This window comes from Botryllus schlosseri, chromosome 6, assembly GCF_051294905.1.
Source record: "Botryllus schlosseri isolate E-star chromosome 6, Bs_hap1, whole genome shotgun sequence".
Taxonomy (NCBI): Eukaryota; Metazoa; Chordata; class Ascidiacea; order Stolidobranchia; family Styelidae; genus Botryllus; species Botryllus schlosseri.
Genome location: NC_137241.1, coordinates 4,903,079 through 4,930,437, shown reverse-complemented (window position 1 = coordinate 4,930,437; position 27,359 = coordinate 4,903,079). Strand labels below are relative to the sequence as shown.

Here is a 27,359-nt window from a genome sequence, read left to right as displayed (position 1 = left end):
ATCAATAAACACGCAGCATGCACTGGGCAAAAGCGGAATAATACGCAAAGTTTACATTCGAATTTAAAAACTACTCTAATAATAGAGAGTGGTGCTCATTGTCCGAAATGCAGGCTCGGAACGCTCTTGAATTCAGCGTGAAACTTGACCAACATTGGAATTGAGGCATATGCACTTTGAAGGCCTTTTCCAATGATGTGTTCGTTGTCTGAAATACATTTGCAGAACGCTCTTGAATTCAGAACGCTCTTCTGATATGAAAATGCTATACCAACCCGTTGTATACTAGAAGACCCCGTTTAAGAGAACATCGTGGCATGGCGCCCTCCCCCATATTATAAGGCCCCAAGTTTAGACGACGAGCAATGCGGAGAAGTTGTATCGGATACGGCTTCAACACTTTGCGCGATTTGTAGGTATTCGTTAATAACAGATATTGTGGATCGTAAAATTTATATTTACTGTAGCTTTATTTTCGGATAATAGAGGCATTACTACACTTGCTTTTATGCTTCAACATTTATGTTCTGCAGACAAAAGAAGTGAAAGTAATTATAGAACTCAAAGTATGATACTCGGAATTGAAAGTGAAATACAGATACCACTGCTAAAAAGCGGAAAATATATGACATGTCTTTTGTCGATGAAGCTTCAAAGTTGATCTGCTAAAACAGGGGTATCGTTATAAATAAAGCCGGATTTTCCAGATTAGCAGGACACTTTCAGGGGCTGCTAGATTACGATATGATAATACGTAATTCCTAGATTGCGAAGCGGTAGTTTCAAACGTTATGGCTGGCCATATTTACAGTGATGAAATATTTGATATGAGCGACAATATGATGTGAGCGGAACCAAGCAATCCGGTACCTAAATTATATTGACTGATACTTTCTTGAAAACATCTTTGTCACTCCATAACTATAGGGCGCGAAGCGCAACAAAATATGTGGGCTTCACTTGAATTTTATTGATAATAAATGTTGGTACTCCGTGAAAACAGCCCCGAAATTCATCAAACTATCTTTCGTATTGGGGGATTAAACTACTTCTACTTGACAAACTAAATATAGCGAAAAGTAGGTAAGTATATCACAAGATATTACGAAGTAGAAGTAGAAGTAGAGAAAATCAGATCTACCTGAGTAAGTACCAGAAGTAGAGGAAAACTACTTGAGTACTTCCAAAAAGTAGAAGTACTTCGTTACTGACCACCTCTGGGTATATGAGTTGTAATATTAGCAAGTCCGCTCGACTCCCAAATATAACGCTGAAAGTATCATATTTTCGTGTCAATTGGTATATTCGTATGCCTCAAATGCGACGTTACGGACCTATTTTGCGCTCTTATTTTGAATAAACTAAGACCCGCTATACTCTGAAATTACTTTTATATTGTAGAACTATTTAAGCACTTTGCCGTGGTATATTAGTCGTAACATTAACAAGTCCGCTCGACTCTCAAATATAACGCTGAAAGTATCGTATTTTCGTGTCAATTGGTATATTCGTATGCCTGAAATGCGTCGTTATAGACCAACTTTGCGCTCTTATTTTGAATAAACTAAGACCCGCTATACTCTGAAATTGCTTTTATATTGTAGAACTATTTAATTACTTTGCCGTGGTATATTGGTTGTATTATTAGCAAGTCCGCTCGACTCTCAAATACAACGTTGAAAGTACGATATATTATAGTCGACGCTTCTGGTTGCATTCAATAATTTCGCTATAGCGAAGAATATGTTACGAATCATGTCGACTATTATTCCTCGATTTATTTCAGATAGCAATGAGCTAATGACGATTTTGCATTAAATTATGCCTCGAAATCCTGATTTTTTTCCAAATTAGACCCGAATAAAGAAAAAATTCAACCGTAGTCGATATTTCCTGATTACACGATACGCTCGGGGTTAATCCCAGAAATAGTGATTTACATGATCATTCGTGGTGTTTCACGTTAAAGCGAAGATTCCACTAGAATTCCGCCAGGACCACTTCAGTGTTGTTTCATATCGTTGTTGTACTCTTTACCCTCTATGTTGTAACTTGATTTTGCGTATGCATTGAGGTGAGCTTCGACATGCAGCAGGACGGAGAAGTGACAACTGCTGGTGATTCCAGCGTGAAAACATCTACATCCGCACATGAAAAACCATGGACGCGGCCCTGGGAATTGAGCGAAATTCGGGAGCACGCGCCCAAATGGAATTTAGCCGCCGACGCCGGCCTTCTGAAATACCTCGAAGCGTTTTCGATCGACTTCATGCGTAAGGCGCAGGAGTCCACCAAACAGATCAACGACCTGATGCACGACACTAACATGGCCGACGTGAAAGTCCGGAATGTAACAGGAAAATTCATGACCCTGAGCGATTCCCAGTTTATCGAGAATCGCGTCTACGACGAGGATATCTCAGCTGATGCCAGTGCAGATGGTGTTAAAAACGAAAACGAAAGTACCGAAGGTGATATAGATCCATTTCCAAAATTAAAAACGGCTATTCAAATTGGCCTTAAAGTGTTGGAAGACTCGTTTGATATACTAGATCCAGACGCAGCCAACTCGGATATAGACTCGGACCTCGATTCCGATGAAGAACAGGGTAACGGCGTCCCTGAGCAAGTAATATACGAACCGAAAGATCCTTACGTTGCAAGACCGCTTCCACATTTGATCGGAAGTAGAGGTTTTCTGGAGTCGGATGATGTTGGAATTCGGGATTTGCCCAGTGACGATGAAATGGCGCAAGATGATCAAGGCAGTATCAGTGAATCAGATGATGACGTTGAAAAATTGTCGTATCGCAAAGATTCTATTTCCGAATCTGAATCTGACGTGTCCGATGTTTCCGACTCTGATTTCTCGGAAGATGAAGATCATGAACCGGCAGCGACCAAGTTTTCATCGTCTTCAGTTAGCGATGATGCGGACTTATTTGTCGAAAGTGATTCGGACGAAAAGGAAAAATTTCCTGTGCATAAAGCCGCGTCTAAACCTAAATCAAAGAGTCTATCGAAACGTGCGGAAAAGGCTAAAATCGTGCCAAAAAACGAAGATCTTTTCGATTCTGATGATGATAATGATCTTTTTGAAGATTCAGGAGGATTGTTTGGCAACGCGCCTAACCTGTTTGACAAGAAATCCAAAAAAGGGGGATTATTCGATGGCGCCGATGTCAGCGATGAGGATTCTCCCCAAAATTCTGTAGACAGTCGAGACGACGAGAGTCAAAAACTGTCCTCCGAAGAGGAAGATAACGTACCCACCGAACATCCAGTCAAGGAGGAAAAGTCTTCAAAACCGATGGGTGGAATCGCGTTATTCGGCGGTGCTCTTAACAAGGAACTTCTCAAAAAGACGAGAAAGGACAGCACCTCTTCTGACAGCGACTCTCAAGTGTCCGAAAAGTCCCCGTTTAAGAAGACTGGCGACCTATTTGCAGACAGCGACGAGGATGATCTATTTTCCGAGAAACCGGCTCCGAAATTAGAGGCCAAGAAAGACAAGTCGCCGCCTGCGAAGAAAAAAACGTCCGAACGCAAACCCGTCTCTGGTTTATTCAGTGCTGACAGCGACGAGGATGATCAATTTTCTAAAAAACCTGCAGAGAAATCGAAGTTCGGAAAGGACAAGTTGCCTCCCGGCAAGAAAAAAACGCCCGAACGAAAACCCGTATCTGATTTATTCGGGGATTCTAGTGATGATGATAATGGTATGCTGTTTGGTGACGCTCCCAGCAAGCCAGCGAAGAAAACAACCCCCAAACAGTCTCTACAGACAGATTCTCCAAAGAAAAGCTCGACCAAGAAACCAGCGATATTCGACTCTGAATCGTCAGATGAGGGAATGTTTTCAAGAAAGCCTCCAGTCGCAAAATCAAAACAACCCGACACTGGTAAAAAAGCGAAAGACCTTTTCGACAGTGACTCTGACGATGATTTTTTCGCGGATGTAAAGTCGACCCCGAAATCGAGCGCCAAAACAAAGAGCTTTCTCGATAGTGACAGCGGAGATGATCTGTTTTCAAGTACAGGTACATCCGCAAAGAAAGATGCAAGTGTTCCTGCAAAAGTAACCACAAAACCAGATGCTCTTTTTGACGAATCTGATCATGAAGATAAGACAACGTCTGCGAAATCGGTAGAGGCGAAAAAATCCAATGATTTATTTGACTCGTCAGATGAAGACCAAGAGGAAAAGCAGGACACCCCACCTCCCGCTAGGAAAAAACCGGCAGGGGCTGTGTCTATGTTTGCGGGCGGTTTCCCCGGTGGAGAACTGTCCGCCGCTATACTTAAACGGCGTGGCGTTTCTGACGCGAGCACCAAGTCTTCCAACAGTGATTTTTCGGACGTGGAAAAATCGGCCGACAAGAAACTAAGCGATATTTCCGAGGACAAAACAGCGAATGAAGAGGAATCTGATAAAAAATCAGATGTGGCGCCTGTGAATACTCGGAAATTGTTGCCTAAACTGCCGCAGAAGTCTTCGGGCGACAAAAAATCAGGTGATGTTTCGGAGGAAAAAAAAAAGAAAGAAGAATCGGATAGAACACCGGAAGTCGCGTCTGTAAATTCTCCCAAATCGTTGCAGAAACTGCCTCTGAACACGACTGCGAAGCCGTTCAAGCCTCGGGTTAAATCTCCGCAGAGCTCGTCTGTCAGTAATATCCGTAACGCATTATCGATAAACCCCGCGTCTCTGTTACCGGGCGCGGCGCCAAAGCCGAAACCCGTCACGAAAACTGAGATATCTTTCGACAAACCGCCCACTGTTAACACGCTGGAGAGCGTCAACAAGACCAGGGCTAGGGGACAGAGGAATCGGAGGCCGCCCACGAGACATTCGAAGGGCCGACCTGCTTCTAAACCAAGTCCCGTGGGTGAAACGTCACCCGTGAATGAGACTCCCGATGCAGACGGCTCGTCAAAGTTTGATTCTGGGGATGTGTCAAAACCAGCTGATCCGGTGTCTGCAAATAATAAAGATACTGACTTTGTGGACAATTTGTTTGATGATGGGTCACTCACCAAAAAGCCTAAAAGTCTGCTCGATTCTGAAGATCTGGATGACGAACTCTTCTCTGGGTCATCTCTTTTTGCTAAAACACCGAAGAATGAAAGCAAATCAAAAGCGCCAAAGTTGTTTGACGATGATATTTTCGGTGACGATGATGATTTCCTGTCTGGGTTTGATTCGAAGAAAAAAACAAAGACTGAAACAGTGGCAAAAGTCGCAATCGATGAGGATGATGACATTTTCGGAGATCTCTCCATCGGTAGTGTGCCGAAGAAAAATGACAGAAAGAAAGCAGCTGCGAACGTTGTTTCAGACGATGATTTATTTGGAGATGACGTTACTTCAGTGCCGGCTACCGACAAGGAACGGTCTTCGAGCAAAAGCAATTTCCTGGAAGATGATGATGATGATATTTTGGGGGGAGGCAGCACTTTAAAATCGAACTCAAAGTCGATTACAAAGTCTCCAGATGATCTTGACATATTCGGCGAGGCGCCTTTGACAAAGGATTCCAAAAAGCCATTGAAAACTAAGCCGCAGGCTGACGACGATATTTTCGGCGATGATATTTTCGCGAGCGCAGCTCCGAGTAAAAAGAAATCGAAGAAAGCCGACAAAAAGCCAAAAGCGGGGGCTTCGATTTTTGACGATGACGACGGCATGGACGACATCTTCGCCACAAGTTCGTCGAAGAAAAAGAAGGCGCCTTCGAAATCTGGCAAGAAGTCGACCACAGCTAAAGAACCTAAATCGGAGCCTTCCGCAGTAATGGACGATCCACTGAGTATGCTGTGAACTTGCCAAATCGACTACAAAAAGACAGACACCCGCATGGTTATGCTTATGCAATATGCATTATGCAATATTCGGGTTGTTAAAAAATAACTTGGTTAATTGGTAGGTTTGCTGAAAAACGCTTTGCACGAGATTTGGCTCAATTCCATCCTTAAGAAGCGTAGCTATTAGAGTTACAGAATTTCAAATTTATTAAGAAAATATTTTTTTTCAAATTATACTGGCTACTCTATGAAATTGTTAAGTTGCATCAAAATACAATTCGTAACAAATCTGGCTCCATTCCAACCCGTAGAAGCAAAGATATTGGAGTGAAAAATTTTGGATTTCGGGAAATTCTTTACTCATTAATTTTAGAACCACTCATCGTAAATACTGTTGCGTCACATCCAAATTTTGCTACTCCAAAAGCTTCACTTCTGCCGATTGGGATTGAGCCAAATTTGCAACGAACCGTTTAATCAAACAACTCAACAATTTCACGGCATAACCAGCGAAATTTGGAAAAAAATTAAGTTTTAATGAAAAGATTTTTCTTACTCTGATACCTGAGATACTACAGTTTGAAATTGACCCAGATTTGGCGTGTAACATTTTTGTAACAAGCTTAACAATTTTATCAAGTACCCAGTAAAATTTGAAGAAAAAAGTTATTTTTGAACAACCCTAACGCCTATACTATTGATAACAAATTTCGACCATTCTAGGCTGCATATGAATCATTTCACGGTGTATGTGTATTTTGACCCATTCTATATTCCTAACACATTTGAATCCAACAATGATTACTCTGCCATAGATTATATTTTCAATCACATCGATATATGATAGAATTCACGGCGGTAACATGGAGATGACGGCGTTGGACTTCCTGCGCAATGTAGCGCCAGTGATATTTGTTACCAATTATATCTGACTCTGCTGTAGTCAAATTTTTGTATCTTCATTATTTTACTTTATGATTATCATCAAGTGCAATGTATTTTCTCCAATCTGTATTTACCCTGGCAAATATCGGTCAAACTGATCAGAATATCCTTTGAATGAGCCATAGATGGACATAGCGTATATGAAATTGAATAGCCTACCTGATTACTGTTTGTGACCGTGTTATTTTGTGATGAACGCAATATAATATCCTGTGTACTAGTCACTTGGAAAGATTAATAATTGCTGTAAGAAATTACACAATGTGCCGTGCTCACATTAGTCTCAAGTCTCCAATAAATAAATTTTGTTTGGAATATACAATGCGAATCATCCAATCTTTTACCTGGATTTATGCCCTATTTTTTCATTGCAGTAAGTTCCAACAATGCTGTTGTCAATTTGCAGCATTCTGATTCCCCGCACGGCTTGTCAATTAGAATTTGTTCATACTGTTAACGGCGCATTTTGCCTAACCGATTCTGTCGCCTGTGATTTGATTTCTACGTATCGAGTAAATCCATTTCTATTTGTTGATCTAGTGAGATTATAGAGTCATGAGATTGTTACCTTTAGTTGCGTGCGTCGCAGTTTTCTGTGTGACGGCGCATGCGAAAGTGGATAAACTGCAAATCGGAGTGTTGAAGCGGGTGGAATGCGAACGTAAAAGCCGAAGCGGAGATGTGCTCGATATGCATTATACCGTGAGTATTAAGTGGGAGCTACTTATGTTAGGACTATGCCTTACTGCTGACTTAGACAGCTACATCATTCTAGTTTTCTACTAAGAACGAAATTTCCTGAAAAGGCTACAGAACTGAATAGAGCGAAGAAAGCCAAGCCCGGTGCTTATGAGATGAACTCTGATTTGATAAGAACGAAACTTATTAAAGTTCCTAGTTTTCGCGAATTCAGTAATTCTAATGTTATTGGAAAAGAACTATCTAAATCTACTTTGATTTTGAAAAAGGTGTGTAGCTATAATTCTAATCTTATTTGGAAAAGCTGAAAATTTCCTAGTTGTCCAACCATGCCTCAGTGTCAGTGCTGTACCATTGCGAACCGCGTTACACTGCGATAACACTCCTTGCAATATCTTGAAAGTGTATGGCGGGGGAATATTTTATCCGAGAATGTTTTCTGGGGAAAACTGTTATCATGATTCATGAATATATCATGATTCATGAATACTGTCACCAACGATTTTTACTTACCGTAATTCATTGTTGGGAATTGTTGACCTGCTAGCACTGGGAAAAACGGAGTATCGCTCATTTTAACATCATGAGCAATGTGAACATTATATGTGACCACAAATAAAATATAGCCAGTCACACTTCACTAGAAATTTTATCCTCTTAAGCAGAACTACAACATGACATATTGTGATACTGTTGCAGAATAATCGCTAGTAAGAAGAGTCCTTTTTTGATAGTACATGTTTAGGTTTCAAAAGTATACTCTCGATTGTTATTTTCATTACCTGTCAGGGCACACTGGAGGACGGGTCCAAGTTTGACAGCTCACGGGACCGTGATACTCCTTTCACCTTCACTCTAGGCAAGGGAATGGTCATCAAGGGATGGGACAAAGGTCTTCTCGGGTGAGTAAGCAGGAAGGGATCTGTAATAATTATAGCCCGACCGATCATCGGTTCACCAATAATGTCGAGTCAATATCACACTTTTAAAGAAATATCAGTATCAGCCATTGAGGGCAAAAAATATCGGTGATTTTTGTGATGTCACGCCACAGTAGTAGCGAGTTGGAGAATGGGAATATTGATGTATTTCTTCTAGTCTTCAGGCTTCCAGAATCAGCCTTTCAAGTTGAGCTCATGCCGGAGCATAGCAAATGATTGTTGAGCTAGTCTGATGTCAGTTGGGTAATAATTAACAGAGGTGCGACTTGTACTAACTACCAATTTAGTTAGTTGACTGTCAACTAAATTACAGTTTTTCGAGTAGTTGTAGTTGCAGCTTTTGTAAAGTGATTAGTTCTAGTTCCAGTAGTTTCTATAAGTATGCCGACTGAGACTTAACGTCTCATTTTTGTCTAACATACTTTCATATTGCTCATACCACTGAAATTTAACGTACGATTTCATATATTGACGCCACGTCTTGTTAACATTGCCATGTAATGCAAGTCTGTCCAAACAGCTCCGGGAAAGTATTGAGTTTTTCCAACTGGTGGGCTCATAGTTGCGTTATTTATATAGCCAAACCTTATCTATATTTTGTTACCATTAGAATGTGCGAAGGTGAGCGAAGAAAGTTGAAGATTCCCAGCGACATGGGTTGGTATCGTTGTTTGTTTTTGTAATAATATCTTCATCAAACATTGTGAATTGACAGGATACGGTGATCGTGGATCTCCGCCTAAGATACCAGGTTGGTGCAATGCTTGTTTCTTAGTTTTCATGTAGCAAGACCATGTAAGACTATGCCATAGTATTACACTGACATCTTGATACTATTTTCTGCTGAGGAAGCCTTGAAACCTTGATTGGCCGTGTCGTAGCATACGAGACATAGTACAAAGCTACGAACGTTGCTGGAAATAACACATTTCCGAAGTCATGATCATTTCGCAACGTTGTCAAGAAGTGCAATGAAATTGGTATGGTCGGAAAATACTAAAGCGTCTTTAATGTTAGTACGGTCGACGGATAACAGGACAGGCATGTTTTGTGTGGTGGCATAAAATGTACATGTTTGAACTTTGACATAGTACATTCTGCAGTGACGTCATAATGAGTGATACTCGACTCGAAATACGTGATTCAGTATCGAATAACGCAGGAACTCGATTTTGCCCAACCCTAATCACTATGCCGTTGGATTTTAGGTGGCGCCACCCTCATCTTCGATGTAGAGTTGTTGAAGATCAAAGATAAAGACGAGCTTTGATGCGGTCGTTTGCCGGCGAATTGCAATTGTCTCGAGAGAGGCCAACTATAAGTGGAATATGGCCAATGAATGTTCAAACCGATGCAATAAAACTGAAGCTGATAAACATTGTTATTTTGATTCAGGATGTACGGGTCGGTAGGGCTGTTCAAAAATAACTTTTTCTTCTGGATTCCAGCCCTTCAGGCATTAAATTGTCAGGTTACCCTAAAAAACTCTGCGCACCAAATTTGGTTCAATTCTATCAAGTATAAGGCTCCGCAGATCCAATTAAAATTTTTAATTTATAATGGAAAATTGAAAAAAAAAATTCCAAATTTTTCCGTCCGCCCCATCAAATTGTTGAGCTGTCTTCAGAGACGATGCAAAACAAATTTGACTCAATTCCAACGAGTAGAAGCGGAGTTATTGAAGTTTTTCGTAGATAATCCGAGATTATCAACGAATAACTCCGCTTCTACTCGTTGGAATTGAGTCAAATTTGTTTTGCATCGTCTCTGAAGACTTTATTATTTAAAAATGAATAACTAAAAAAAAAATTGGAAATTTTCTGTTCACCCCACGAAAGCGTTAGTTTGTCTATAGAAACGATGTTCACCAAATTTGGTTCAATTCCAACCAGTGGAATCGGATCGAGTTTTCGCCGTCGAAAAATTTGGATTATGAATAAAATAGTAATTACGGTGACCGTAAAGCGGAGTTATCGCCGGTGACCGTAAATACTATTTTATTCAAATCCAAATTTTTCGACAGCAATAACTCCGCCTGTACTGGTTGGAATTCAACCAAATTTGGTGAACATCGTTTCTATAGACAAACTAACGCTTTCATGGGTAGGTGAATAGAGAATTTTCAAATTTTTTGTTAATTATTTTTATATAATAAATAGAAACTTTCTTCTCCTGTAGCAATGCGACTAATGGTTGGAATTGAACCAAATTTGGTGTGTAGGCTTAAATTAGGGAACCTAACAATTTTATCAAGTAGCCAGTTGGATTTGAGTAAAAGTCATTTTTGAAGTGCCCTATGTACGTACACAGTGTCCTGTACCCTGAATGAAAAGTAAAAGAAGATCGTATAGAAAAAAGCAAGCGATAAAAAATGGGGTGGCGTGTCACGGAAGGCGGGGTCTATAGGTCAGGTCGTGGTCCAGCAATCACTTAGTAGAGATTGCTTGTATTTTGACATGAATGTGGACAAAACTGGACATGATCGTCGACTGTCGGATGGCCTGCGGGATACTGTTCCACTACTTGTGCGCTTTTGATTCCGAGATACTCTCACTTGGTTATCTCAAGCTCTCCTGTCGTCGCTGAAAGCGCCTAATTTCCATTTACACTCAGCCAGAGGCCACCGTGTCAGAAAGTTGTGTGATGAAATAGCGAATCATACTTCCCGTGGGTCCAATACGCTCAAGGAAGTATCTAACAAGGTGCCATCAAAACCCTTCGTACCAAATCGGTATCTGATTTACTGCAGGACACGCGCGCGCTTCTTGGCTCCATCGCGGTGCCGCGAATAGAACATGCCCGGCGCTGCTTTCAACGCAATTGAATGTCAATTGGTATAAAGAATCGAGCATACATGTATCAGTTCCATTGCGGTCACTGACCCACAAATTTCAACCACTCCACCTCGGAATCAAAAGCGCGTCAGTGCAACGCACGCGCGTTCTCGTACCATAGGATCAGTCGTTTCGAGAATCTGTTCACGGTATCAGTCTTCTGGTGTTTTCAAATGATGAAATTATTAATGAACTGATACCGATAGGATCTTTCAAGGTGTACCGTACATTCAATACAACACACCCAGCGTTGTTTCATAACTAATCGAATGTTGGCATGAAGAACCCAGTCGACTACTGCCATCGTGTCAGCAATCATTGGAATCACAGTATCCTACGCTGCTCACTGCTATTCATAACTGCTGCAAACTCACAAACTACAACCAACCCATAGTCAAATCAAGCCGTTATTCAGAATCAGAGACGTAGCAACGTATGACACCACGACTCGTGCTCAGCGTGTATTTACCGACTATGAAGAACGAATGATGCGTTTTCTGAAACGAACACGAACAGCCCCGAGTATCGCGGCCAAACTGAAAAGGCAAAATAAAGCTGTTGACGTAATCATGCTTCGACTCATGTCCGGGGATCAGACTGCACATGCATAGGAATATTGCGTTTACAAGAAAAACTCCGCACTCTTCGCCGGCACTTAGGATATCGTGGAGATTTCATAAGTGCCAGAGAGCAAAATGTCATAGACTTCAAGATTCAACTGCATTGGGGGCAGCAAGTGTTTTATTCTCTCCGCAACAACCATTTCCGGCGTGCTCGTGTCTTCCATGATCGGCGACAGATAACTCGGACAAAGTCTGCAGAGTTTCGGACTCGGACAGCACCGGCAGAGCTTCCCCGCCTTCGACGTCCGGAGCCGGACTCTCAGACGCGGCTTCGCCCACCATTTGCTGGGCGATCTGCCATACGTACTCTTCCGCCCGGGTGTAAGAGTCGACGCAGAAATCGCGGCAGGAAGACAAGATCTTTTTCGACTCGATCTGTAGTTTGATCGCTAGTTTCGCTCGGGGCGAGCTGTCGGCATCGGACAGCATTTTTTCCAGCTCCTGAAATATTTCACAAATCACGACGAGCTTCTTGGAGGCACACAACGTCAATATACTATTGAGATCATATCGAAACGAACCCGAATGTTTTTGGTAATACTCGTCAGGGGTAATCGTCACATTCGGATAAGTAGACAATTGGAAAGAAAATTGTATATCGACAATCGTATCAGCAAATATGACGTCACCGGCATGAAATTTTTCAAGTTGGCGTATTTTGATGAAAATCGACTCCAAGGTGACGCGAGATCCGTCGTCTCGGTAAGGTTTCGTACCAAAAGAATTGTATAGTATATTCATATTGAAATGAACCCGAATGTTTTCGGCTGACACTCGTCAGGGGTAATCGTCAGCAAGTAGTAGAGAATTCAAAAGAACATCGTATATCAACAATCGTAACAATCGCTGTTCTTTTGAATTCTCTACTAGTTGCTGACGATTACCCCTGACGAGTGTCAGCCGAAAATATTTGGGTTCATTTCAATATAAATTTACTATTCAATTGTATATTGAAGTTCTGTACCTCCAAGAAGCTGAATAACAGAATTATCCATCAAATGTTGGCCAATGGCAGAACTCAGCCTTTCGGCGGTTCAGAATCAAGCTTCAAGGGATCAGTCGAGGGTGAACTTTTCTCCGAGCGCGATCCAATAAATCTAGGGTCAAACGTTGTGACGTTCTCCCCACATTGCCACAATCATTCAAATGAAGTTATGACAAGCGTTTGCAGATACTGCTGCCTAGAGTTCGTCAGTGCAAAGTGCTTCTTTTTCACGACACTCCCGTCTCAGGGTTATAATCAGGTCACTCGGTTCCGACTCCCGAGTCACAAGTCAATTTCACTTTTATGGTTTTGAGTCCAGTCCGAGTCCAAATAATAGCGTTCGCTGTTCGGTCTCTAGTTCAACTCACTTTAGAACTTTTGGGTGATATCGAACGGCTCACATTCGTAATATACATATTTTTTGCATTTTCAACATGTTTATTCAAACAGGTAGAAGACCCTACATCCAAGAAACGTTATTAAATCTATTACAGGAACAGAGTCTATCGAATCAATATATAAAGTGACTAGAGTCTAGGCAAGACTCGATTCATTACAACCCTAGTAGTAGTCAAGTGGCTTTTAAATACTTGCACTACTGCAGCAACAAGTTGGCTCGTTTATAGGGAATTTGCCAGGAGTAAAATTATTTTTCTTGGCTATGAACAAGCAGAATTAAACAACTGCATCTTCCTGGATCATTGTGATTAATAATATATAATACGTTGCACGTTCATTGTTACGGGCAAAAACAAAGTAGCCAACTGATACATACATGGAAATTATGGCTCGGCATGGAAATTTTACGAGTACCCGAATGTACTTAATAGTCTTGTACAAACCACTACTACTTTTTTTTGACTCGTTCTAGTTCTGGGCTTTAAAAAGCGAGTAGTTCCAGTTCTATTTCTAGTTGCGGATGTTGAGAAGCGAGTAGTTTTAGTTGCGCATTTTACAAAATTTAGTTGTAGTACAACTAGGTATGAGTCATGACCAATGTTCCCTCTAATTCTTCACGAGTCTGCGCAAATACGCCAACTCACTGCGCAGGCCCTTGGACAACAGTGCGCAACCAGGCCCCCCATAGGGTGATAAACCGAACTTCTGGGGGGCTTCGCCCCCCAGACCCCCCTCAGGCTACACGCTTTTCACCGCTACTAATCATCTATGTCTGGTCTTTGTTTAGTGGGCGTTTCGCCAAAACGTGCGAGGCGCGAAAATTGTCCATAATTCATGATTAAATCGGTCAATATCATCGGGAATTGCATATATTGCTATCAATTTTAATCCTGTCTCTGCTCACGTAATCACATTAACAGGTAAAGCTGATCGAGTGAGATGTGTTGGAAAAGGTAGGACCCCTAAATATAATCAAACATCTTCGGGCGTACCCGTTGGTATAATGACTTCCTTACATCACGCTATTTCGTGACCTCCTATCTGCTATGCCAAAAGATATTGAAATCTGGACATTAGTCACTTTGATTCCACTTCGACGATATGGTAACATAATATGGATTACTAGAAGACAGACATATACACGCACGAGAACGCACTTGAAATCAATACATGCGATCGATGTAGGCCTATCGCGTTAAAACACTGATGTGACGTCTTAATACCGGCAATGCACTCATTACTATCAAGACATACAGTCAGATATACTGATACGAATAATCAAGTCTGATTGAAGCAAGAACAAGATCAGCGTGTGACCTTACCGACAGAAGATATCCGTTCAAACGAATAGAATGAAATCACAAATTTGTGGTGCTGAGAAGCTGATCTAATGCAACACCCTACAGTGCATATAGTTGCTACATTTCCCGATCAACGTTTGCAAAGGGATGGATTTTTTCAACAATATTGGTGCTTGTACTTGCACAGGCCATTCTGCATATTATCCTATATCACCATACGTGATCAGATTCGCCTGATGGAAGTGATGACTTCGAAAATTCGCGGCATGTAATTGTACAGTAAATCTTACACAATATTCATGACACGCGGAGAAGACTATTCGTTAGTTTCTCGCAGTTAACTTCTAGCTAGCCCATTGTTATTTATAATTTTGTTAAACCACGTTATTTTGCTATTCCCACAAAGGATTGCGCTATTGATATGATATCAGTATCGCTCACGCGTACGATACCATAGTAAAAGAAAAATCTCTTTCATGAGTCGCACACGATTGCAAATTCTCATTGCTTCGCGGAGCGCAATATTTGCCTTTTCGATCCGCACTTGTAGGCCTACCTCGGTTTCAGACTTCAGCGATAGCAGTATTTACCCCTGGCAATGTTCCCTCTCATTTTTCTCGAGTCAGAGCGCCTGCGCGGTGCCTTGGACAAGAGTGCGCAACGATTAAAAAAAAGTCATCACTTCGGATTTTTTGTGCGCAGCCTAGATTTTCTGTGCGCAGAGACCGTTTCAGCACTGCGCATTTGCGCACGTGCGCAGCTTAGAGGGAACATTGGTCATGACGCCGGTGTGATATGACAGCCATTGCCAACTCAGTCTTCACAACTAACGATGGCGTAGCCAGAGAGTGGATCGTCGGGGTCGACACCTCTCCCATTACCAACTCGACACCCCGCGAAAAGTGAGTACGGTAATTCCAGTCATAATTGCACATTCGGAAAATTCAGCAGTTTGTACAAATCTTAATGAGAGCCACCCAATCACCCACGTTGCGACATTCCCAACACTTACTTCATCGCTTTTGAATGCCGTCAGCAGCAAGTTAACGCGATTCTCCAAAAATTTCCAAATCTTCTTTTCCGTCTCCAAGTTGCTATTGACGGGCAGGAAGATCTCGCGCAGGCTATCGCGGCCAAAGTACTCTCTGCCGTTCCACGCATCGAGGTCCTCTGCACGCACCAAGAAAATGAAAGGCTGCAGCGACTAGTATCGTTCGACGTGTAGCCTCAATTTACCTTCGTTCATATGGAAAACCCTCAGGAACGCTTGCAGTTCCGGAGTAATCGGCAAGTTCTCGGCGATCACGTAAATTTGAAACGATCCGCTCGGCTTAATTTTAAGCTTCTCCAACAGTTGGACTTTCTTCGCGTATAGCTTGTCATTGGTGCTCACGCCTAGGTTTCAAGGACCTTATCACTAAGCATAACAAGAGGAACTTGGAGGTACAGAACTTCGGTACACAATTGAATAATATATTCATATTTATTCCCGATGCTTTGAGCTGACACTCATCAGGAGTCACTGTGAGCCGGGGTTGTAACCGAGTCACCAGTGAATCTCACTTTTATAGTATTGACTCGAGTCAAGTCGAGCCATTTTCAATACACCACCGAGTCAAGTCCGAGTCCAAGTCACCGAGTAAAGGGTAGATTCCAAGTCAGTGAGTACAGGGCCGAGTCCGAGTCATATTATCGTGACTCGAGTCCGAGTCCAAGTCATTGTGTTGTGTTCAGTGTTCAGTTTTGAGTTCAATCCGGTTCAACCCACTTTTTTCAAGTCTGCGTGGGTGATATAGAATGACTCGAATTCATGATACTGATAGACAGAATATTAATAATGTGTTGACCTTACTATACTTCAAAGTTACAATGAGAGTCTGTCTTGGTCGTCCTAGTCTCGAGTTCTACGACTTGGTTCAAGTCGTGCACAATGACTCCAGTGCAACTCGAGTCAATACACAAATTGACTCTAGTCGAGCCATTTTACGCATTTGAAAAAATGACCAAGTCGAGCCATTACAACCCTGCTGCGAGATATAACGCGAGCGTTCAAAAAACTATGTTTGTTGTATGAATGCTCGCATTACAGCTGACGGTAGCCTCTGATGAGCGTCGGCTCGACAAGCTTCGGGAATAAATATGAATTCGAATTTATTATGAGGTTCTGTACAGCAACTATTGTAACATCGCATCTCGACAATCGTACCACCAAATAGATTTCACCTGAAAGGAAATTCTAAAAATCGGAAAAGGCAAAAAAAAACTAACCAAGCTGAATTTCGACTTTGTCGTATCTGTTGTTCTCCGCCACGAAGCCGTTGTAAATGAGAAACGCCGTGTTGTCCCTGGCGCCGTAAAATATCGTGACTTGCTCGCCAGCCTGAAAGTCCTTCATCGAATAGCAGACGCACGTCTCGGTTTCCGGATCGCAATTCGTGCCCAGCTAACATAAAAAAATCAATGGTAACGTTTCATTTCGGTTTTAAAACACGAGATTGTGAAGCTCACCTCGCCGGCGCTGTGATTCATCATGTCCCACAACGGTATCAGAGCGAAGGTCGAGTTGCTCATTTCGTCATGGTGGCAGCAGGAACACGGGTCCTCCCTGGAAGAGAAAGGTTTGATGACTTTGAAGATGAAAAGAGTTGGACAAAAGAAGAGCCAACTAGATAAATTTTAAAACGAATCGAAAACAGTGACTTTGCCATGTATGGGATTGGTGAGGCGATGGAACAACGTTTTCCCACCCTACAGGAAAGATCCGCGCCACTGCTGTAAATCGCTTGAAACAGAAGGGACGCGTATCTCCAACATCAAAACATTGCACTTACTTTGCTTTGATGGCCACTTTGTTAAGCCGAGTCGAAACCGTAGACACGGCCCATCGATAAGCGTCGAAGGTAAAGTGATTGCGAGCAGACTCGGGTATTTTCTTAACGTCAGCTGTCATCTTGTCTCCGTGCATCATGTTATAGAATATCCCGTACTGCCGGGCGATGCTCTTGCATTGCGTGATCGCGTGAACTGAAGGAGAATGCCTTAAAATCGTATTGCGTCGCGGTAGACTCATCACTCAAACTACTGGATTTTCAAAATGCTCCAACTACAACTACAGCTAGTACTATTCAAAATTTGCAACTAAAATAAAATTATCGACTAGCCAAATCACAGCCAAGTAGATTCTATTTCGAAGGAGCTTGTTACTTTTTATTCAATCAGAATCGGCTAGGCTGAAAGGAGAGGGGTTTCGCCCCGCACAACCCAGCCCATGACTACTGCGCCGTTAGCGAGATGATTATGAACTAGCAATGGCTGCAAGAACATCGCACAACAGAACACGACATGCGTTTTCTAGTTTCACGGCAACTTAATTTTTGGTAAATGCGTAACTAGAATTACTCACTCGAAAATCCGCAACTGGGAATTAGAACTACACACTTTTTAATATCCAAAACTAGAACTAGAGCTACGCCCGTTTCAAAATTCGCAGCTAGAAACAGAACTACTCAAATAGCCAGGATCGAGGAGGCTGCCAGGTCGTCAGACCATGCTCCGTCGTTTTGGCATCGTCTTATTCGATCAATGTTCATTCCATCATATCGTGACAGGAGCACCACATTTTACACTGTGTGTCCGGAGCAGATGTAACTATAAATATCTACGATTACTTACAGAAGGCTTGCGTTCCCTTCAGCAGCTCCATCTCTGTCGGTGTGAAATACAAGGCCGTGTTGTATTCGCCAGGCAGGGCATCTAGAAAATCAATAGACCGCGTGCTAGGATTCTAACCGAATCATTTTACGCATTTGCCACCACCGAAGAGTAGGCCTACTCTCTATTTGCGTTATTTACTCAATTAGTCATTATAACATTGAGTAATTGCTGATAGACGTATTGCAAATGAGGTACAGTGATGCCTATTTTGACCAAGACTTATGCTATCCCAGATCAGATTAGAATTATATCTACACAATTTCTCCAAATAAGTCCGGAATTACTGAATTTTCAAAATCTTGGAAAATATATAAAGTTCAAATCATCTTGAATTAGAGTCCGTTCTTACAAGTATGAGAATGATGAATGTCTCCACAGCAAACTCGGTTCGTTTTGCACTGTACAGTTTTCCTGTGGCATTTTGAAGAAAACCAGAAGATAAATTAAAATTAGAGCAAATAAACATCTAACAAGCTAGATTGGGATTAAATAACCGGTGTTTCCCTTGATGTAAACAACTAGAATTATCTAGCTGTCCAAGTCTGCCTTATAGTGACACATATTCATAGAAAACAAACTATTGGCCTGGTACATCGTTAAACTACCAACGAAAATCCACACATCCAGCCTATCGACCACAAAACACCACCGCATACCGATATAAGGCTTGTAGAACGAATCCGGGTTGAATTTCTCACAATGCAAGAACAGAGCGAGCGATATATTCGGCATCTCCTGCAGTAACCTTTTCGATTCGATAAAATCCGCTGGAATAGGAGGACCGATTATACACTTCCACGCGTCGATTCGCTACCTTTTTACCGAGGTAGGTCTTCTTCGATTTTTCCGCCGTCATCATCATCCTGTACGGAATCTCGATGAGGGTGTCGGCTCTCTGTGGGAAAGTATATAGATTACAGTAATATCTCGCAACAAATAGCGGTTTGTTCTCACAACAGTAACATACAGTAGATCAGGGGTGGCCAACCTTTTCCGTCAAAGGGCCACACGAGATTGGCCACTTAAACGTTGATGTCCGATTTTAGACTTCCGATAGCAGCGAACTGGATTTGGTAATGTTAGAAGTAAGAGTTATATTACTATGCATCAAAATCGATAATAATTATGCCACGTAAACTCTGTGTACATGTTTTGATTACCTGAACATGTGCATATGAAACTTTTTACATTGAAGTTAATGAATGAATTCGGTCAATTAGTTGCACATATTGTAGGTTGCCTCTGGATACCGCTAGGCTCTTTTGGCCAGGACGTGATTAATCGGCGCTTGGACATATCAATATCGAAGATTTCAGTGAACACGCGTCCATCATTTTGTGCAAAGGTTTCGTCGCCGACGATCCTTCTGCGAGTGCAGACGCGAAGTCGCATGTTCGACGACAAGTTCTCTCATCATTGCTGATATAGTCGGACTCAATTCCGTAAATAAGGCGTATTTTTAATTTTCAGGAGGGGAAGTGATACTAAAAGCGAGAAACCTAGTGACAATAAATCGCGCGAAGGGCTGAGAAAAATGTCAAGTCAAATAAATCTGCAACGAAATATTACACTGTGTGGTCATTATGAAGATCTACGAAAATGTGGTTGGCCCCCGGCTACGCCAATGCGTCGAAACTGATATTTTAATCATCAACATCCCAAAGTTCGCAGTCAGGCTAACCAAATTTTCGGTTGGTCTTGCAAGTTCACAATAAATTACCTGGGTAATTGATTTTTTTTATATTATACCTCATTTTGATAATTACATCACGGGCTACTCAAAGCCTTCTCTCGGGTCACGGGTTGACCATCACTGCAGTAGATAGATGGTATTTCAAAGTGCATTCGGCATCTTATTAGATATAGCCAACTGTATGCGGGGGACTAACAGTGATAGTTTTGTACTGTTCAGGTTGAATCAGAATTGTACATTGTCACACTCATACCCAAACACTTTGTGATAATTACATACAAATTACTTTGATATCTGTGACAGCCTTCAAACCGATCCCCAATTCAACTCCGTAATCTTCCAATTGCAACTTTTCCAAACACACACCGTTTTCTTGCATCCATTCCTTGAACTTACCCACATTGTCTACCCTCTCCTTGTGGCTGGTAGCTGTAGCAAAGATCAAACAAATTTCAAATTGCCAATTGGTGGATGAATTCAACACAAGACAATGTAGGATGACCCAATAGCAAGAAAAATACAGTAACAGCATTTAGTGAAAAATTTACTGCTCCTACTCCAAAGTTCAAGTAACTAGTCTGTAAACATCTTGGATTGAAAATTAGCAACTTGGTCATGTGAGCAAACTTGAGAAAACTATCGATCTATATTCATGTTGACGGTTAATGGGTTTAGTAACTATACTGGTTTATCAAGTAGTTCTAGTTTAGGATTTTTAAAAGCAAGTAGTTCTAGTTTCAGATTTTTAAAAGTGAGCAGTTCTAGTTATGGTTCTAGTGGTGCATCTAAAAAAGTGGTGGTTTCTAAATTCTTAGAAACAAGAGGCAATACGCCAACACTGACCTTATACACCTAGCAATAAATAATCTACAGTTCTTAGAGAAAACACTGGAACATAGGTTAATAAGGTTATGTAAAATTGCACAATGTAGATGTATAAATGAGAGAGGTACCTCGCCCGAAATATGCGTGCAATAAAGATATGGAATTATGGATCAACCTACTTGGAGTGGTCTGACATTGCCGAATTCTTTGCACCAAAAAGTCCACTTGGAGATAAGTGTCCCATTCATCTTTCCTGGAAGTGGGGACCATGCAAACTGTTGAGTATTGTAAAACATGTTCAACATACGCATTACATAATGAATTTGTACCTTACCGTGGATGAGTTTTTGCACAAGCCGGTCAACCTCTTTCTTATTCGAGTATGCGGGAATATTCAAAGGTTTCGTGGACTGCTTTGACCTGCTTTTTCTACCCATTGTGAATTTATTTATTTTCTATGCTCTTCATTAGATGAGCAAGACGTGACCACCTCACCTTCTGTACTAAACAATATTTAGAAATAAATAATGGTAAAACAACCAAGACAGCTGCACGCTGAAAATAAGCTGGAGAGAGCTATCCGGTGATTCCCCTTACGTATCGATCACGCCACAGCGTCATCTAGTAGAAGGATGCAAGATCCGGATTTTGCACTAAATGATTAAATTAGGGCAGTGGTTCTCAACCGGGGGTCCGCGAAGCCTCTAAATTTACAAAATAGCGGATAACCTAAATCGTATTTATTTTTAATTGGGATCATCACGAGGTGGTTTCGCTTCCTTACTATAGTAAAACTCCCGAACTTGGGGGTTGTGGAAAGAATAAAAAGTTGGATTAGTAATCACGGTGACTTCGAAATGTTTACAAAGATCTGTTTCTTTCTGTGATATTCATAACCATTTTCCGCAATAACTTCAAGATGAGCTGCTCAATAGAAATGACCAGGCTTGACGTAATATGTTTGCCAATTTTAGTGCCATATTTGTTGCGATCATACCCAAATGTGTCGTCGCAACGTTACGCGTTATTATTACATTAGCCAACACCTATCTCTGTGGAAATGGATTTTCTATCAAGTCGATGGCGTGGAATTTCAAGACATGAACACGTATTTCAAGAAATGCAGTTGCGAAGTTCACTTTCAAATAATAAAAGTCAACCCAATTTCTACATAAATAGCAGGGATATTTAGAACTAGACAGTTCTACATATCCCTGATAAATAGTGTGATGTTATTTTCAAGAAAAGTCATTTTGTTGCTGTTTCACTAGCCTACAGATATCATTTGCACAAGACAGATGACGATTGCACTATAGTTGAACTAAAACTTCGAGGGTCCGCGAGGGTCCGTGGCGGTCCAAAAGGGGTCGACGAAGACAGCTATCGGACAGTCGTCGAGCATGTCCACTGTCCAGTTCACATTCAAATCGAAATACAAGCCATATCTACTTAATCAATAACCTACTAGTCTGTCATCGGTATGGATTCGCAGCTCCAAATTTTAGAATTTGCTTTACAGAGCGACATGCTGAACTGTGTACAACTGTACATATGTCTGCTGATCTGCTCCTTGAAATGCGGTTCACAAGGTGTCATATTGATTTCGTCAACCGAAACAGGCTAGGCTACTTCACTTTCATTGTTTGTCCATTTTATGTTATTTCTTTTTCATTCAGTATGCCCGCCGTTTGAAACGGCGTGCAGATGATATATGAATCGGGAAACAAATCTCAGCGGTTCTATTATTTTCATCCGTTCGAGATACATAAGGTATACAATGCGATGCAATGAACAGACAAGAGGATGTCGAAAGACCGATGACGTGCTAGTATAGCCTATCAATCTGACATCCGCTTTGGGCTTGCTGGTTTTATGAGTGTTAATGTCCGATGTAAGAGCGTTCTATTTCAATCTTGATTTTCGATTTCGACAATGTTTCTTTTTACGCTTTTCTCACTCTTTTATTGTCTTCGACGTATTTTTCGTCGGATCCCTATACAAAACGCTTGACACTTCGAACCGGAGCCTACTGTGGCTGACACTCCAGCTGCCGAATAACTGTACTGTTTATTGTTTCAACTATTTTTTATTGTGGCATTTATGGGACCATTAATAAAGTTCCAGCACACCCGGTATTCGCGATGCCGCGACCACAATTTTCACAATATTTACCGTCGTTTCGTTAGTATAGCCCGACTGATTATTTATCGGTTCGTCGATAACATTGAGTCGATATTACTCTTTGAAAGAATTATCGGAATGGGCCATTGGAGGTGACAAAATATCGGCAATTTTCGTGACGTCACAACATGATGACAGGAACTTAGAAAACTATAATCCTTGACCGCTAGACTGGGAAAATTGCTTTATTTCATATATAGGCTATACTTTCAAGTTGTCCAGGTGTCAGGTGTCCATTGCTAGCATTATTAATATTATTATTATTACACACAGGTATTAACAGTGACGCTTATCGCCGTTTAGGCCTTGTGCGTCACGACACAGATATTTGTACAGAACGGTTTCATTGACTGGCGGTTCAGTATCTGATTGGACGACTTTCATTCACGCGCATTCACGCATATTCCTCTTTCACTTGCATGCATCCGTCTTCGGGTCTCTGCTGCCGACATCATGAGAGCGTGGCTTACTCTGTTGCTGGGCTTTTCAACACACTGTTAGTACAGCGGGATCGGCGACGAGGAGCCCAGATAACCTCCGACACATAGAAACATGGTGGAGCCGAGACTCGAACCAAGAACCATTGGTGTCGTGACGGTGTCGTTTAGATCATTGCGCCACTCGCTTCCCCTTATTTCAAGTATGAACAATTGAACATGAGTGTAAAGCTGTTGAAATAAATACTCCGAAGTTTTGAAAATGCGCCTATTGAGGTAGATTCCACCAAATTTGAATATGGGCTGAAGATATCGGTGTTACCGGTGAAGGTGTTATAGATATCGGTTGTATCGTATCGGCCAAAAAATCCAATATCGGTCGCGCTCTCCTCGTTTTCTATCTATTTTAGGATCGGTTCCAATATTATAGTGATGCTACAATCATGTGGACATTTCCCGTGATGGTAAATTGATGTTTCTAATCAACAATGACGCCGTTTTCAAAAATTCTGTAAATATGTATTAAAATTAAAGATGAAATTAAAACAGGTATCTGCAAACGGGTCATACTAAATAGTCACGTATCCAGTCAATTATTGTCAATATGAAGGATAATGTAATATTCATAAAATATTGTCAGTGGTAGAACCACATGGTTGAATGTCGATATGATTGGAATCGTTATTCACTGCAGATATCCTTAGTTCCCATGAGTGTTCATCTTCTATAGATAGTGAATAATCGCCGGAACAAGTGGTATAGTTATCCCATTCGCAATTACTTCATTCATCTCTTCTATAGTACTGATAACTATGGTCTGGACGTGGGCTTTTCTTTTCAGCGCTACACTTACTAATGCACTTCCCGCATCCGTGGACACCAACCAGGTAATCGGGCCGGGAGGCTTGACACTGGGATCACGACAGATACGTGCTTGAAACGAGACCTGTACGCGGATATTAAATCTGATTTCTGGTGAAAATTTGCGAAATCAATCAATTACCTCAGTACATGTAAATCCGTCACCTGCCGTTTCTTTCATGGCTACTTTAGCGAATGCCGTAGAGGTTGAACCAGCAATCGTTAAACCACCTGTTCCTGGCCCCAGAAACATGTCTGGTCCACCACCTGCGATGATATTTCGTTAGAAGAGCTTTTTTGAGGGTATTGAAGAGTATATTCATATTAAAATAAACCCGAATATTTTCGACTGACACTCTTCAGGGATAATATCCTCAGCTATAGAATTGGAAAGAACATTGTATATCAACAATCGTATAACCAAATACGACGTCAAAGTGACATAAAATTTCGAATAATCGAAGCGAAGAGATCGCTTCAGCTAAATGCACTTTTTTATATGGTACACGAACTCCTTCTTTTGGCACAAACTATAGGTTGGTGTATTTTGAGAGAAGTCGACTCCAAGGCACACAAATGAAGGTGTTAATATTTTGTCACTAATTGAAATATATCGTCTACGTAGCAACATGCAATTAAATTCGCACGATAGGCTCTTGACAAATGTAGCTTGCCCCAGTAGGTCCTAAACTTTTTAACCCAAAACTGGAAAGAAATAATTAATTTGGAAGGATCCTGCTGTCCCAAAGAATTTCTATTATTTTGACGCCACGTGACGACTATATGGCGGGCAGTTGACGCAGTCCCCTTACCAGAAAAGCAAGTATGGCCGATGTGAGAACGAAGAGAGCATTTTCTTTAATTTTATTTTTTATTTTAAGTATTGCTGGTTGAATTTTTCTACGATATTTCTGTACCCGTCCAGTCTGAGTGCAGAAGACCCATATAGCTGGGGAACAACTGCTCCGCTGCAAACCTACCATACGATAACATATCATACGCTGATAAATCTTGTATTTAGTAAAGAGTGCATGCCCAGTTTAAATAATCTCTGCATCAATCGCCTTACCAGTGACAAACACGTATGATCCACTAGCATTTCTGACAAGGGGCATTATTACTTTCCAACATTCAAAAGCAGGGTACAGCTGCATCTTCAATGCTTCATCGATCTTTGCTGCGCTGGTTGTTGCCAATGGATCGTGACTAAACCAACCGAATCCCATGGCGGAAACAGCAAAGTCTATTTTATCCCCCACAGCCGCAATTACCTAAAGCAACAATAAGGTTGTATTATTGGTTGCTTGTATAGTTTACAAGGATCCAGAGGTCTAGACGACGGGACTGATCCAAAAATTTTACCTATGGTACAGTAGCTACAGTTTTTTTTTCCCAAATTAGATTACAATCATATAATCTAAATTCCTCGAAAACCTGGAAATTTAATGAAGTTAGTTCATATCAAATTGCAAATGTCTGTTCATCAAACTTGCCTCGTATCGCACTATACAATTTTCCTGTAGCATTTTCAGGCGAACCAGAAATTACATTAGAATAAGATAAGAACGTAGGAACATTTTACAAATTACATTATAATTATAATTATAGCATAACATAAACATCAAAAATTAGATTAGAATTAGATTACTGGGATTTCTAGAATCTCTGAATTAGTCGAACATACTTTTGCCTGCATGTCTTTTGCGCCATTTTCACAATGCGGATTCCCAACAATTCCAATTACCCTGATCGCAACATCGTCGCCCAAGCCGCTCTTCAATTCTTTCGCGAGTTCGTCCAATTTCTCTTGAGAACGTGACGTCACGACTACCTTGGAGACGCTGGATTCCTTCAAGAAAGCCGTCGCGGTCGCTGACCCGACAGTGCCGGTGCCACCCAGAACAATTGCTATTTTAGTCATGTTTGCGTTATCTGAATCTGCGCGGTATAAGTATGGATGTTACATGTGCTTGAGTGTATGAAAATGTAGCGAAAGGACGCAGAAAGACTCTGTAGCATCTTCCCAGTAGATTACTATCTTGCGATGAATATGTGGACTTGATGCGTGCGACTGAAATAGATTTCTTATGAGCAGTGTTGCCAACTCCGGATCGTCCAAAATCGCTAAAACTGGTATTGAAAATCGCTACATGTTGCTAAATCTTGAAACAAAAAACGCTGAAAAAGTCGCTAAACCTGCATTAATTCCTAAAATTGTTCAATTGAACCAGAATATCTATACATTCTTGTCAGCTATATTTTAAGTGGCAATTATCATATTTCTCGTTCATAATACGCAGGAGTCATGTCATTCATTTCAAAGCAAGACAAGACGTGCCGTACATTTTAACTAAACAGATTGCTCTGCGCAATGATCGTTCTCGGGGGCCAGGTTTGTAGTCATAATAACCACTCATTATATTTTGTCGTGACACGAAATGCCACTGAAATGAAATTTGAGGTGAGACACATTTGAGATATACCGCAAGTGCCATATTCGCTGCGTCCGCAAATACGTGATGCGACCTGCCGATAATTCTGGAAAGGCCTCCCCTAACTGTGTGGAACACGACATGACTTGCACCGGTTTTGCTGACCACTATAAGTAGCGATGTGCACTTTGAAAATAATAGGAGGGCCAACCCGCCAAGAACATATCACCAGAGGTGGTCAGTAACGAAGTACTTCTACTTTTTCGAAGTACTCTAGAAGTTTCCCTCTACTTCTAGTACTTACTCGAGTAGATCTTTTTTCTTCGCTACTCCTACTTCTACTTCGTAATATTTTGTGAACTACTTACTCACTTTTCGCTATTTTCAGTTTGTCAAGTAGAAGTAGCTTAATACCCCAATAAGAAAGATCGCATAAGGAATTTCAGGGCTGTTTTCACGTAGTACCAACATTTAATTTTCATAAAAGTCATGTAATACCCAGAATTTTCGTAGATATGGAGTGACAAATATCTTTTAACGAAAGTATCGCTGGATATAATTTAGATACTGGGTTGCGTGGTTCCGTTCACACCGCATTGTCGCCTATATCAAGTATTTTATCACAGTAAGTATGGCCCCCCATAGCGTTTGAAAATACCGTTTCGCACTCCAGCAATCACCTAT

At 41.3% G+C, this 27,359-nt stretch overlaps 4 protein-coding genes across 4 annotated transcripts in view; 2 read left to right on the top strand and 2 right to left on the bottom strand.

The window, feature by feature from the left end:
- The window catches only part of LOC145440466 (peptidyl-prolyl cis-trans isomerase FKBP2-like), a 33,032-nt gene extending 23,266 nt beyond the window's left edge, over positions 1–9,766 (top strand). The window contains exons 2-6 of the mRNA XM_080318077.1: positions 7,291–7,452; positions 8,239–8,351; positions 9,001–9,047; positions 9,106–9,141; positions 9,599–9,766. Of these exons, the coding sequence (XP_080174203.1) occupies positions 7,306–7,452; positions 8,239–8,351; positions 9,001–9,047; positions 9,106–9,141; positions 9,599–9,660 (405 nt within the window). The 5' untranslated portion in view covers positions 7,291–7,305 and the 3' untranslated portion in view covers positions 9,661–9,766. The remainder of the gene's footprint in view (positions 1–7,290; positions 7,453–8,238; positions 8,352–9,000; positions 9,048–9,105; positions 9,142–9,598) is intronic.
- On the top strand, positions 1,982–7,290 carry LOC145440465 (uncharacterized). The gene has a single exon (XM_080318076.1). It carries the CDS (start codon positions 2,087–2,089, stop codon positions 5,819–5,821), a length of 3,735 nt encoding a protein of 1,244 aa, XP_080174202.1. The 5' UTR covers positions 1,982–2,086; the 3' UTR covers positions 5,822–7,290.
- A 1,887-nt stretch (positions 9,767–11,653) lies between the features above and the next one.
- Positions 11,654–21,349, bottom strand: LOC145440452 (actin-histidine N-methyltransferase-like). Its single transcript, XM_080318060.1, has 12 exons — positions 21,099–21,349; positions 20,944–21,039; positions 20,226–20,368; positions 19,069–19,141; positions 18,903–19,013; positions 18,205–18,285; positions 17,364–17,556; positions 17,041–17,137; positions 16,801–16,975; positions 15,769–15,927; positions 15,545–15,702; positions 11,654–12,288 (listed from the first exon to the last, which is right to left on the bottom strand). The coding sequence occupies exons 1-12, from the start codon at positions 21,199–21,201 to the stop codon at positions 11,932–11,934; spliced, it is 1,746 nt and encodes a 581-aa protein (XP_080174186.1). The 5' UTR covers positions 21,202–21,349; the 3' UTR covers positions 11,654–11,931.
- A 2,530-nt stretch (positions 21,350–23,879) lies between these two features.
- Positions 23,880–27,359, bottom strand: LOC145440459 (uncharacterized). The gene is made up of 4 exons (XM_080318070.1): positions 25,928–27,359; positions 25,313–25,514; positions 24,386–24,510; positions 23,880–24,328 (listed from the first exon to the last, which is right to left on the bottom strand). The coding sequence occupies exons 1-4, from the start codon at positions 26,162–26,164 to the stop codon at positions 24,107–24,109; spliced, it is 786 nt and encodes a 261-aa protein (XP_080174196.1). The 5' UTR covers positions 26,165–27,359; the 3' UTR covers positions 23,880–24,106.

Coding starts and splice junctions, on each gene's coding strand:
- LOC145440465 (XM_080318076.1), top strand. CDS start 2,087: ATGCAGCAGGACGGAGAAGTGACAACTGCTGGTGATTCCAGCGTGAAA.
- LOC145440452 (XM_080318060.1), bottom strand. CDS start 21,201: ATGGGTAGAAAAAGCAGGTCAAAGCAGTCCACGAAACCTTTGAATATT. Junction 19,014..19,068: donor ATCGAAGAAGACCTACCTCG/GTAAAAAGGTAG, acceptor CTCCTATTCCAG/CGGATTTTATCGAATCGAAA. Junction 17,557..18,204: donor GAAGGGAACGCAAGCCTTCT/GTAAGTAATCGT, acceptor ATTCTCCTTCAG/TTCACGCGATCACGCAATGC.
- LOC145440459 (XM_080318070.1), bottom strand. CDS start 26,164: ATGACTAAAATAGCAATTGTTCTGGGTGGCACCGGCACTGTCGGGTCA. Junction 25,515..25,927: donor CAAAAGACATGCAGGCAAAA/GTATGTTCGACT, acceptor TTGTTGCTTTAG/GTAATTGCGGCTGTGGGGGA. Junction 24,511..25,312: donor ATCATACGTGTTTGTCACTG/GTAAGGCGATTG, acceptor ATATCATCGCAG/GTGGTGGACCAGACATGTTT.